The sequence below is a fragment of the Babylonia areolata genome, chromosome 27 (assembly GCF_041734735.1).
Source record: "Babylonia areolata isolate BAREFJ2019XMU chromosome 27, ASM4173473v1, whole genome shotgun sequence".
Classification (NCBI taxonomy): domain Eukaryota; kingdom Metazoa; phylum Mollusca; class Gastropoda; order Neogastropoda; family Buccinidae; genus Babylonia; species Babylonia areolata.
In genome coordinates, this window is record NC_134902.1 from 27,690,664 (window position 1) to 27,705,086 (window position 14,423).

General features: G+C 43.9%; 1 protein-coding gene across 2 annotated transcripts in view; it reads right to left on the reverse strand.

The window, feature by feature from the left end:
• The window catches only part of LOC143301014 (phosphatidylinositol 4-phosphate 3-kinase C2 domain-containing subunit alpha-like), a 59,050-nt gene that overhangs the window by 4,087 nt on the left and 40,540 nt on the right, over positions 1 to 14,423 (reverse strand). For both annotated transcript variants that reach the window (XM_076615004.1, XM_076615005.1), the window contains 7 exons: positions 10,881 to 11,037; positions 9,811 to 10,043; positions 8,201 to 8,276; positions 3,807 to 3,943; positions 3,093 to 3,198; positions 2,034 to 2,127; positions 94 to 215 (listed from right to left, as the gene is read on the reverse strand). In XM_076615004.1, the coding sequence (XP_076471119.1) occupies positions 94 to 215; positions 2,034 to 2,127; positions 3,093 to 3,198; positions 3,807 to 3,943; positions 8,201 to 8,276; positions 9,811 to 10,043; positions 10,881 to 11,037 (925 nt within the window). The remainder of the gene's footprint in view (positions 1 to 93; positions 216 to 2,033; positions 2,128 to 3,092; positions 3,199 to 3,806; positions 3,944 to 8,200; positions 8,277 to 9,810; positions 10,044 to 10,880; positions 11,038 to 14,423) is intronic.

Consider the following 14,423-nt stretch of genomic DNA (forward strand, 5'->3'; position numbering starts at 1 on the left):
CAATCTACACACACCATACACACATACAGGCACACACTACACACACATACACAAACACTACACACACACACACACAAATCACAGCACCCTGACCAGATCTTTGATGTGCATGATCATCACATGCAGAGTATCATGCTTGGACTGCACAGACAGCTTGATCTCCCCTTGAATCCCTGTGTTGCCTGAAGGTGGCGCCACCGGCATTGGTGAGATTTCTGCAACAGGAAGAGCAGACCACCCTGGTGCAAGTCTGAGAGACAATACATTGAAAAAGGTGGTGTTTCACAAAGCCTTTTTTGGGTGGTGTGTGGGGGGGGGGCGTGGGGGGGGGGGGCTTATTTAATACTGAACGACATCAGTCTAGCATGCTCTGCAGGCTACAGCTACTATATTTTTCATACTTCATTTTTATGTCTAACTCGTTACAGACCATTCATCAACAGCAGCTGCCATTCATTATCAAGGCTGACAACAAGTGAAAACTAAATCATGAAAAAATCTGATGGAAATAACAAAGTACTGTACTTATACATGCCTTCGTCCAACAAGGATCTGCCACCACCAAAAAAACTGCTCGGACCTTTGCAAAGGAAATTGAAAATGAACACTGAGATTTCATCATCGTCTGCGGAGACCTTAATTAACACATCATCAAAGTTATGAGACCAGCAAAACATACACCCCCAAGGACTCACATTTGAAGAAATTTGAATTATTTTGTGGAGCTGCTTTGGTGCCTCAATGAATAAAGTTTTTTTTTGGTTTGTTTAAAAAAAAAAATAAATAAATAAATAAAGACACTGGAAAAGAAATTCATCTAAAACCATTAGCGACCATAACTCCAACATGACTTGGATCAAGACAACGAGACAGTGACAGTGTGCTTCACATCGCTCTAACATCATCAAAATTCACAGCAGGAATGAGTGCAGAAATGCTTCTGCATCAAGGCAGTGATCACATCCCACCAGTTTTCAGTCAGCAAACGCCAGAAAAAAAAACCCAAAAAAACATGACTACCAAACCAAACTATCCATTTCAGAATAAAAACAGAGATTTAACATCATAGGAAAATCAGCAAAAGAGGCAGAAGATGTAAGGGAACTGCACTCAATTCTCCACAGATTACTCTGCCCCTAAAGTGGACTACTGACAATTACAAAGTCAGACACTGGCAAAAAGAGAAAACAAAACCTTGTTCTGATCCAGAAATTAAGATACACATTTAATTAAGATAAAAGAAAAGTTACATCACAAGAATCAAAAGACAGTCAGTGAAGACAGTTTGTGAGGGTCTCAGTTTTAACACAATTTTCAACACAGTCTGGTTAATACTGTGGGAAGAAAACTTGACACAGCAGCAACTCTCAACACTGATGGAACTAAGCAAAAGATATATAAAGAAAATGGATATGCTCTGCTCAAAACAATTCATACAACAGAATGGTTTGACAAAGAAAAAGAAACTCAAATGAAAAAAATACTTAGATTCAACCAAAACCTTATGCAAACTTGACCTGCTGATAACATCACAATAGATAATCTGAATGAACCAAAAGCAAAATGCGATAAAGATACTACCCTTGACCCAGACACAAATTGTTACTCGAATCGCAAATGGCTAACACATCCAAACTATGCAAAACATTGCTGGAAAGCTCATGGAACCTACAACAGCTAGAAACTTGCAAAAAAAAAAACCCCTAGTGCACAGCTGATACATTGGTAAGCATTTTGACATCTCACTTTATTGAACAGCACTTTACTCCAATCTTCCTCACTCCATCCAGGTGTTAATGGGTACCTGACTGTGGTTGGAGAAGGTTAAAACCGACAGAACTGGGCCCCACCTTCCTATGCCGAGCCCAAGTCACAGTGGATATGAAATCACTGCCTCAATGGCCGTAAAAAGCTTTGGGACCATTAACCTTAATCTTACCAACAAAACAGTGCTCTTTTCAAAAATAATTCATTTCCTCCGACTGCCCCACCCCCCTCCCACCTGCTCCACCAACAAGGTAAGCAGGCACTACCTCGCAGTTTGGAGACGTTCAGGTTGGTTTTATCGGCCGCCGCCTCCTGCTCATCCCGCAACAGAGGGTGGAAAAACGTGTACACCAGATCACACTGCAACACCACACAAGCTAACACATGTTAGTTCATCGCTGCTGCATCAGTAAAATGTGATATGACGTGGTGTGTTCAATCGTCATGGCTTCAATAGTAAAAGATGCACACCAGATCCCACTGCAACACGACACGGGTGCATAAGTTCAACACATCTTTGAAAGAAAAACATGACACGACACACAGTGTGTTAGCTCATCACGGCTTCAACAGCAAAACGTGAACAACAGATCACCAGAGACACAACACAGTGTGATAGTTCACCATGGCAAATTTCACAAAGGTATGCTGTACCTTTAAGTCATAATCATTATCCAAGTTTCTGGAATGAGAATGTCGAAGGGAAATAACTCTCTGTGTCGCAGACGACCCTGGCATCTGACACAGAAGCTCTGATGCACAATGTTCACTCTTTTTACATGTTAATACAATACATTCCTGAACATCACATGGTTTGATGAAAATGCAGTGCCACCTGTCCATTTTCACATCGTCATGGACACATATTTATGCATCATCAGACACCCTAACACCCCCTCCCCACCTCCCCAGCCACCATACCCTCCACCCAACAAACACACATGCATAGAGACACAAACCCACCCACACGCAACCCCAACCCAAAAACACACTCTCACACCCACAGACAATCCCCTTGTGCCCCATAAACCATCCACACACTTCCTTACACCACCACCATGACGCAACAGACAGCAAAACTTACCTCAGAAATCGTTCATCCAACCCCCACACACATATACACCATCAACACACTTCCATACACCACCACCATCACGCAACAGACAGCACCACTGACCTTTAACATCTCTCACCCAACCATCCCACACACATACACCACCATCGTCCAACTGACAACACTACTGACCTCGAAAATCTCTCATCCAACCCACACACACATACCCCATCCTCACACCCCGAAACATCCGACAGACAGCACCACTGACCTCAGAGATCTCGGTGGCCATGGACAGCAGTTCGCTGAGGAACTGCTCAATCTCCACCTTCCTGCTCTCAGCCACTGTGCGGATGTTGCTGCGCCCCAGTAGCAGCCTGTGGACAAGCAGTTTCAGTTGCAGCTTTTCACAGAGGCGCCAATGCGTTAAAACAAATCCACGCAGGAAACACCACTTCTCTTCTAGGCAGATGTCAGCCTGACCAGCAGCATGACCCAACTCGCTGAGCCAGGCCTTGAGGCGATTCACATCTATCAGTGTATCTATCACAGTGGATTTCTTACCAAAATCGCTTAGCCAGGCCTTAATTAAAAAAAAAGAAAGAAAAAGAACATAATCATGTCCAGATCAGTAACAAAAAAATTGTAACGACAATGTCAACTAATGTTATTGCACCACAGTAACAACAGCAGTGTAGCAAGACTGTTCATTTCATTGTCTGCTTTCACTCTCAACTTCCCAATTCATGCAACTGTCAGCTCAAAACCTGCCATTTACTGAACATCAGTTGTTGACCATCAGTCTGGAGTGGAGCCCTTCCATAGCGGCCCAAAGCAGCACAACACTAATGTCTGCATCCGTTACAAACAGCAGACTATGGCCACATTAGCCAAAAATAGCATAACTGTTGTTAGAAATAGACACAGGAGCAGGTAAATGACAGAGAGACGGACAGACAGACAGACAGATGGACAGACCACTGACCGTTTGGAGAAGCTGGACCAGGTAACCAAGGGAAACAGGGTGGACAGCTTGTCTCGGAACTCCACAAACTCAGCAAACAGTCGGAAGACGTATGTGGGTACCCGCTGGTTCTCCCGCTCCACTCGTAGAATGTAAACCTGTGGCCATGAACTGATGCTTCAGGGCTTCTGATAACATATAGGTGACAGGCTCTACAGCTGAGTGGATAAAGCGATGGATTTTCAATCTGTGGGTCCCCAGGTTCTTTCCCTCCACCACTTCCTGGTTGAGACACCTAGATGATTACCTGGAAGGTATGCCTGTCTACCTTCGTGTGTGTGTGTGTGTAGCAATGAAGATTTCATACAAATGTGCAGCACTCAAGTGACCTTCTGAAGGTGGCATGGGACCATCTGCCCATCCTCATCCCCCTTTCCCCCAGCCTACCTAGAATTACAACTAAAGAGTACCTCAATCCCCAAAGATTTTTCAAATGAACAGAAGCCCTGAAACAGCATTTATTTGTAATCAGTGCACGCCTGTTGACCTCGGAGTCAGGTGTGCCTGTGTGCAGTATGTCCCTACCTTTTTGCATAGCTGTCACCCTGAAAGTGACATGGCTTTCATTTTCTTTATCTCCTTTCACCCGGACTCCTTGCCACTTACACTGTCAATTGATAAGTGTAAACTGAGGTCTGATGCTTTCAGGAGTTTCAAGCTTCTTTTGTGTTCATATGTGCACGCACATGAGCGTGCTGATATCATATCATCTACAACACAGAAATATTCTTGTAAAATATGTGGTATTTTTGTTTGAGTTGTATGAAGAAGGGATTTCCTTATCATCATGGTTAACTCACTCATTACGGCCAGTCCTCTCTTCTCCTCTACAGAGACCCCTCGGATGTCCAGTGGGTGTCTGAATAACCCAACCTTTAGCTTCCGTCATCAGAATTGTCGTATTCTTTGTCAACATTCACCTCTTCAGTATAAGAGCGTTCTGCTTGCAATATTTTGATGATGGTAATTGGGATGAAACGCTGTTAACGTCGTCTCTTTCGCCGTTCATATGGAGAGAGTTAAATTGCATAAGAAATATTTTAACGGAAACTGGACTTACGTCCCAGTCATTTTTAAACAAAGATAGGTTGTTGTTGTTTTTTCAGGAATTACAATTATATTCAGATGTGGCCTTAGAAAATAGGATCAGTATCAGTATCAGTAGCTCAAGGAGGCGTCACTGCATTTGGGCAATTCCATATACGCTACACCACATCTGCCAAGCAGATGCCTGACCAGCAGTGTAACCCAACGCGCTTAGTCAGGCCTCGAGAAAAAAAAAAAACAAAAAAAATGTTATAATAATAATATAATAAAATAAAATAAATAAATAAAAAAAATAACAAAAAATATATTTTAAAAAAAAGAAGAAAAAAAAAGATAAATACATAAACATACTACTACTAATAATAATAATATTACAAAAATAAAATAGGAATAAATGCTTATATTGTGGAAATTTTAACTTAGGAAAAGAATAGTATATTTCCATTCTACCTGAATGTAACATCTTATCTTCATACAGTTCAGGTGTAATAATCAGAAATGAACTGTTGACACTGGCAGACATAATAAAACAATATTCCAGACTGGTAGATATTACATTCCATGCTGATTGCAGACTTGTAGATTGCATATATTCCATGTTAACTGCAGACTTGTCATAAAAATGATATGGGTGTTATTAGAGATGAATTTCATTTTGTTATAGAATGCCCAAAATTTGCAATTCTTCAAAATGAGTACATTCCAAAGAAATACTGGAATCCAAAATCAGTTTTTAATTTTTACAATTTGTTGAAGGCAGGGAGGAGAGTGTTTTTGGAAGTGGGGAAATAAATCAGAATGGGAAAGATTACAAGATGATTATGATCGTTGGTTTTCTGTTTTTATCACCAGTTTCAGTGTCTTATTTGCTGTTCATGTTTCAATTTTGTTACATGATCCCACTGATGTCACTTTATATCCTCCATGCTACAACAGGGATCAAAGGATTAAATATTCTTGATTCTTGTTTTTGTCTGTTTAACTCTCTCCATACGAACGGCGAAAGAGACGACGTTAACAGCGTTTCTCCCCAATTACCACCATCAAAATATTACAAGCGGAAGGCTCTTATACTGAAGAGGTGAATGTTGACAAAGAATACCACAATTCTGACGACCGAAGCTAAAGGTTGGGTCATTCAGACACCCACTGGACATCCGAGGGGTCTGTGTAGAGGAGAAGAGAGGACTGGCCGTACTGAGTGAGTTAATGTCTTTTCACCGTGCATGATATGAGACAGGGGAAAAAAATGAAAAATATGGAGAGAGAGAGAGAGAGAGAGAGAGAGAGAGAGAGAGAGAGAGAGAGAGAGAGAGAGAATGTGTGTTTGTGTGTTTGAGTGAGTGGGTATGTACGCATGTATGTGTGTTTGTATGAGTGGGTGTGTTCGCATGCATACATGCGCATGTGAATGGGTGTGTGTGTGCACATGCATGTGTGCACGACTATGCATGCATGTGCATGTGAGTAGTGTGTGTGCATGTGCACAAAAGAGTGTGTGAAAGGAAGACAGGCCGATGACTGTGACCGAAACCTTCCCCAAGCTGTGATGGACCCAATGATATCAGCCCCTGCATGCACGCGTGCATGTGTGCATGTGTGTGTGTGTGTGTCTGTATGAGTGTGTGTGTGAGAGTGTGTTCATGTGCACAAAAGAGTGTGTGAAAGGAAGACAGGCCAATAACTGTGACCGAAACCTTCCCCAAGCTGTGATGGACCCAATGATATTAGCCCCTGCATGCATGCGTGCATGTGTGTGTGTGTGTGTGTGTGTGTGTGAGAGAGAGAGAGTGTGTGTTCATGCGCACAAAAGAGTGTGTGAAAGGAAGACAGGCCGATGACTGTGACCGAAACCTTCCCCAAGCTGTGATGGACCCAATGATATTAGCCCCTGCGTGCGTGCGTGCATGCGTGTGTGTGTGTGTGTGTGTGAGTGTGTGTGTGAGAGTGCGTGCGTGCGTGCGTGTGTGTGTGTGAGTGTGTGTGTGAGAGTCTGTTCATGTGCACAGAAGAGTGTGTGAAAGGAAGACAGGCCGATAACTGTGACTGAAACCTTCCCCAAGCTGTGATGGACCCAATGATATTAGCCCCTGCATGCATGCGTGCATGTGTGCATGTGTGTGTGTGTGTGTGTGTGAGAGAGAGAGTGTGTTCATGTGCACAAAAGAGTGTGTGAAAGGAAGACAGGCCAATAACCTTCCCAAAGCTGTGATGGACCCAATGATATTAGCCCCAGCATGCATGCGTGCATGTGTGTGTGTGTGTGTGTGTGTGTGTGTGTATGAGTGTGTGGGCGAGAGTGTGTTCATGTGCATAAAAGAGTGTGTAAAAGGAAGACAGGCCGATAACTGTGACCGAAACCTTCCCGAAGCTGTGATGGACCCAATGATATTAGCCCCTGCATGCATGCGTGCGTGCATGCGTGCGTGTGTGCGTGTGTGTGTGTGTGTGTGTGCCCGTGTGTATGAGTGTGTGTGTGAGAGTGTGTTCATGTGCACAAAAGAGTGTGTGAAAGGAAGACAGGCCGATGACTGTGACCGAAACCTTCCCCAAGGTGTGATGGACCCAATGATATTAGCCCCTGCATGCATGCATGCGTGCATGTGTGTGTGTGTGTGTGTGTGTGTGTGTGTGTGTGTGTGTGTGTGTGTGTGTTTGTGTGTGTGTGTGTGTGTGTGTGTGTGTGTGTGTGTGTGTGTGTGTGTGTGTGTGTGTGTGTGAGTGTATTTATGTGCACAGAGTGTGAAAGAACGATAGGCAGATGACCGTGACTAAAATATTCTGTGACCGAAACCTTCGGCTTCCCCAAGCTGTGATGGACCCAATGCATGCGTGCATGTGTGTGTGTGTGTGAGTGGAGTGATGGCCTAGAGGTAACGCGTCCGCCTAGGAAGCGAGAGAATCTGAGTGCGCTGGTTCGAATTACGGCTCAGCCGCCGATATTTTCTCCCCCTCCACTAGACCTTGAGTGGTGGTCTGGACGCTAGTGATTCGGATGAGACGATAAACCGAGGTCCCGTGTGCATCACGCACTTAGCGCACGTAAAAGAACCCACAGCAACAAAAGAGTTGTTCCTGGCAAAATTCTGTAGAAAAATCCACTTTGATAGGAAAAACAAATAAAAAACTGCATGCAGGAAAAATACAAAAAAAAGGGTGGCGCTCTCAGTGTAGCGATGCGCTCTCCCTGGGGAGAGCAGCCCGATTTCACACAGAGAAATCTGTTGTGATAAAAAGAAATACAAAATACAAAAAATTCCCCCAAGCTGTGATGTACCCCGACAGAAGGCAGGAAGAACTGAACTCACGTAATGTTTCTCTGGCTGGTAGCGCTTCTGCAGCTGGTGAACCTGGACGCTCGTGATCCGCCCGTCCGTCTGGAGGCTGAAATCAGCGCCACGCCCACTCTGTTTTTCTTTCTTTCTTTTGTTGACTTCAGCATCCCTTTCATGCATGCCTACCCTAAACTTTTACCATCAGGAAAGAGATATTGTTGGAAAGTGAATAAATCTGAGTCTTTTTTGTTTGTTTTTTGTTATTATTATCATTATCATTAATGGTATTGTCATCGATATTATTATTATTATCATCATTATCATTTCTATTGTTAATATCATTGTCCTGTATTGTCTGTGCCATATTCAAATGTTGAGGCATTAATAATGCCGTATCGACAGTTTGCACTCTCCCTCTCTCTCTCACATGTATACAAATAAAATCATACATACATGAAAGAAATAAGATGAAAGTTTTTGTGCAAACACACATTACACAGACAAATGTCCCCCTTACGATGTTAACCCCTGCCCTCCAAGAAAGAACAACAACAACAACAAGAACAACCCATGAACTTTATAACTCAACAAACATCCCCCCTCCACACACTGAACACACAGACACCAACGTCACCCAAGTACTCCCACGCCCCACCCCTCCCCTTCACCGTGAAAGTGAAGCAAATGCCTCCCTCATCCTCCCCTTAGGATGATTAATCCCCCCAAATGCCCCACTCCCCGCCCCCACCCCCCCCAAAAAAAAAAAAAAAAAAAAATTAGCAAACAAATGCTCCCAACTTAAAAACCAGAATATTACACAGACTCACTTTGTTTACACAAGTCAAATATAACAAAAAAATGCCTAACAGAACAAATGAAATTTTAACTAAGATTTTAACAAAGGGAGTGTTCATGGTAGGTTGGCACCAAAAGCCAGCAAATTCGGCAGCGAAATTCCAGACAGTGAGAGCACACAGAAAAGTATCCACATCAATCAATCAATAGCCAAGTGGTTAAAGTGCTGGACTTTCAATCTGAGGGTCCCAGGTTTGAATCTCGGTAACGGCGACTGGTGGTTAAAGGGTAGAGATTTTTCTGATCTCCCAGGTCTACATATGTGCAGACCTGCTAGTGCCTGAACCCCCTTCGTGTGTATATGCAAGCAGAAGATCAAATACACATTCAAGATCCTGTAATCCTTGTCAGTGTTTGGTGGATTATGGAAACAAGAACATACCCAGCAAGTATACCCTCAATAACGGAGTATGGCTGCCTACATGGCAGAATAAAAACAGTCATACATAGCCCACTCGTGTACACATGAGTGTACACATGAGTGAACATGGGAGTTGCAGCCCATGAACGAAGAAGAAGACGAACAGAGGAAGTATTGATAGTAGGTTGGCACCGAAAGCCAGCAAATTCGGCACTGAAATTCCAGACAGTGGAACCACACACAAAAGTACCCACATCAATCAATTAATGAATCAATTGATCTTCTTTTCCTTCTTTGTTCGTGGGCTGCAATTCCTCCCACTTTCACTCGTATGTACACGAGTGGGCTTTTATTTGTATGACCATTTTTGCCACGCCATGTAGGCAGCCATACTCCATTTTCAGAGGGTAATCACTCACTCACTCACCTGTAGGTCTTGGGCACAAAGGTGAGCAGCGCCCCCTCGCTGTGCGAGGAGAACTTGAGCTGGGCCAGGTTGTGGATGAAGAAGTTGAACTGCGTGGACAGGGAGCGCATGCTGTCCTCGATCATGCGCGTGAAGGCGGCAGAGGCCTGCGCCTTGGTGTGGCCCGGCAACAGCGCCCTCTGGATGTAGGTCACCGCCTGCTCCGTCACCCCGGGGATCCCTGACCTGGACATCTGTGTGTGCGCACAACAACGACAACAACAATAACAAAACAACCATTTCCTACATGTGCGTGCACAATAACAACAACAATAACAAAACCACCATTTCCTTTTCATGCACAACAACAATAACAAAACAACCATTTCCTATACATGTGCATGCACAACAATGACAACAACAATAGCAACCACTTCCTATATATGTGTGTGTTTGACAGCCCCTGACGGAGCCCAAGTACAGGGCGAAAGCTGGTGTTATATGCCCTGGTACTAACATTTTCACCACACACACACATACACACACATTGGCCCCTCAACACATACACTCCACCTACACCACCCCCCTTCCAACCCCCCTTCCTGCCTCCCAACACACACCTTCACCCCTCTTCACAATTACACACACACACCCCCTTACAACTAAACCTCAACACCAAACCACACTACACCACACACTCCACCCACTTGCCCCCCTCCTCCCTACCCCCCAATCTATCTAAACAACAACCCCAACCCCACCAAGCCATACCATAACACATCACTCCCCGATCAAGTAACATACGCACTCCCCACACCAACACCTATGTGCACATACCTGAACACACACATACACACACAAATACACAGACACACGCACGCGCACACACACACAGTCACATGCACATTTTTAGACGCACACACACACACACACACACTGTCACATGCACACTCACACACACATACACAAACACACTCACACACACACACTGCCACACACACACACACACCTCACCCGCAGCACACACACACACACACACACCTCACCCACAACACACCCCCCCCAATATCCACACCACCACACACACGCACCAGCATGAAGAGGTTGCGGAAGAGGTCAGCATGGGTGCGCAGGATGTTGAATGCCTGGCAGCACAGGTCGATGAACTGCTGGAAGCGGCCCCCCTGCTTCCCCCCGTCGTTGATCACGTACACCATGTCCGGCGTCAGCACGAACGGCACGCGGTCCCTGCCAGCCAAGCACAGTGTTTTAGTTTCAGTCTCAGTCTCTAAAGGAGGCATTCGGTTTCAGTCTCTCAAGGAGTCGCAGTATCTCAAGGAGGAGTTCAGTCTCTCAACGAGTCTCAGTCTCTCAAGGAGTCTCAGTCTCTCAAGGAGGTGTTCAGTCTCTCAACGAGTTTCAGTCTCTCAAGGAGTCTCAGTCTCTCAAGGAGGCGTTCAGTCTCTCAACGAGTTTCAGTCTCTCAAGGCGTCTCAGTCTCTCAAGGAGGCGTTCACTTTCAGTCTCTCAAGGAGTTTCAGTATTCCAAGGAAGTGTTCTGTTTCAGTTTCTCAAGGAGGTGTCACTGCATTTGGACATATCCATGTATGCAACACCACTTCTACTAAAAGAGATGTCTGACCTGCAGCATAACCCAACACACCTAGTTGGGCTTTGAACGCATGAATGCATAATTATATTTGCATATTTATCAGAGTGGATTTCTTCATCAGAATTTTGCCTGAGTATAAAACTTCTGTTGCAGTGGGTTCTTTTTCAGTGTGCCATGTGTATACTGTGCAAGGAACCTCGTTTTATTGTCTCATCCTTCTTCTTCTTCTTCTTCTGCGTTCACTCGTATGCACACGAGTGGGCTTTTACGTGTATGACCGTTTTTACCCCGCCATGTAGGCAGCCATACTCCGTTTTCAGGGGTGTGCATGCTGGGTATGTTCTTGTTTCCATAACCCACCAAACGCTGACATGGATTACAGGATCATTAACGTGCGTATTTGATCTTCTGCTTGCATATACACACGAAGGGGGTTCAGGCACTAGCAGGTCTGCACATATGCTGACCTGGGAGATCGTAAAAATCTCCACCCTTTACCCACCAAGCGCCGTCACCGTGATTCGAACCTGGGACCCTCAGATTGACAGTCCAATGCTTTAACCACTCAGCTATTGCGCCCGTCATGACTAGATGCTCAGTTTTATTTTCCTTCAAATTTGGTAGGTTTTATTTTCCTTCAAATTTGGTAGAAAGGTTAGGAATCGGATTTGAATCCAGGCCATCACGAACACTACACTGGCAAATAAGCATCTCAACCGTTCTGCCACCTTCCTCCTAGAATGACAAGTCACCACAAGTGTCATCACACAACAGTCAGGGGAGTTTGTGATGACATCACCAGTTTCATCAATCTCAGTGCTGACGTCCCATGTGCAACATGCACTTTGCACATGTTTTTAAAATAACCCACAGAAAAAAGGCTTGTCCCTGGCAAAATTCTGCAGGAAAATCCACTTCAAAACTACTACAAATACACCTGCACACAGAAAAAAGGGATCATCACTGTGGCGACACACTCTCCCTGGAAAGAGCAGCCTGAATTTCACATAGAGAAATGGTGGTACAAAAAGTAAATCAGGACAATACAATGCAAAAGTTTATCACAATGCTCTACTGCTAATATTTTTGACTGGTAATAAAAATAAGCTCAAGCAGATAAATACAACGTCTATCATTTGTTCTGGCACATAAATTTCTTTCTCTAGTTCTATCCGCCATCTTGGTTTTTACCTGGATTCATTCCTCACGACGGAAACTCATGTGAACCAATTGTGTAAAGTTCTTTACTTTCAGCTTTATAAGATTAGTAAAATCCGCCCCTTCCTGTCTGCTGATGATGCCAAAAAACTTACTATTGCCTTCATTTTATCGCACCTAGATTATTGCAATTCTCTCTTAGCTGCCCTTCCCAATGATAAACTCTACAAGCTCCAGAAAGTACAGAATAGTGCAGCTCGACTCGTCCTTAAAAAGTCGAGGAGAGAGAGTGCTACTGCTCTCCTGCAGACACTTCATTGGTTGCCTGTTCAAGCCAGAATTGAATATAAAGTTGCCTGTCTATGCTTTCAGTGCTTGAATTGTGTTACCACACCGTCATATCTTTCTGAGCTTGTTTACCCGTACTTGCCAAACAGAACATTGAGATCTCTTGACTCCTCCCAGATAACTGTTCCCTGATACTTATCTAACTCCTGTCGAAAGGTCATTTTCTGTCTTAGGCCCAACAACTTGGAATTCTCTGCCTATTGCTCTCAGACAAACAACTCATCTATCTACCTTTAAAACAAATCTTAAAACTTATCTCTATAAAAAATACTTGTAGTAACTCAAATAGTGCTGTTGTCCCAGGCTCATGGCAAGGTGTGTGTGTGTGATGGGAGAGTGGAGAGAATGGGGGTGGGTAGGTAGATGGTGGTGGTGTGGTTTGTAAGGGAGAATGACTGCTGATTTTTACCCCTTTTACCTTTTCTATCCAAAACTTTATTTCACAATTTTTACAAAATCTATGGCATGCAAATTACAATTATGCACCTTTTTACATGTATGTATTTATGTGAAAACTGCTGTTATCTCAGGTGTTTAATCATGTGTGTGTGTGTTTGTCTGTGTGTTGGAGTGTAACAGTTGCAGCATTGAGAGTATGTTATTTTGTGAGTTTTATGCATTGTGTTTTTATAATATTAATGAATCTATTTTATGTTTCTACAACCTTTTATAGGCTTTCTTATTTCACTTTAGGTACTGGATCGTAAACCGCTTAGACCTTGCTTATGCTTGTATTAATATTATATTATATATACTTGAAACATGTAACCACAATTTGACAATATCCTGTTACTTATCATGCATCATTAAAAAAAAAAAAAAAAAAAAAAAAAAGTTAATGGTCCCGTTGCTTTTTACAACCACAGAGACAGTGAATTCATATCCACTATGTCTAGGGCTCAACACAGGTAGGTGGGGCCCAATCCTCTCCTTCCGCTGTTGTAACCTTCCTCACCTAAGTCACACCTGGGTGGAGTGAGGAAAATCAAAGTAAACTGCCATTCCCATGTACACAATACTATGCTGAAACATTGCCTCCAACCGAGGGGCGCAATAGCCGAGTGGTTAAAGCGTTGGACTGTCAATCTGAGGGTCCCGGGTTCGAATCACGGTGACGGCGCCTGGTGGGTGAAGGGTGGAGATTTTTACGATCTCCCAGGTCAACATATGTGCAGACCTGCCAGTGCCTTAACCCTCTTCGTGTGTATATGCAAGCAGAAGATCAAATACGCACGTTAAAGATCCTGTAATCCATGTCAGCGTTCGGTGGGTTATGGAAACAACAACATACCCAGCATGCACACCCCCGAAAACGGAGTATGGCTGCCTACATGGCGGGGTAAAAACGGTCATACACGTAAAAGCCCACTCGTGTGCATACGAGTGAACGCTGAAGAAGAATTGCCTCCAACCCAGATCACGAGTGAACAATGGATCAGAAGTCCATCGCCTGACCAATTCAGGTAGTGCAACCAGTGTATAATCCAGCTGCTTAGCTGTTTCTATCAAGAGTATT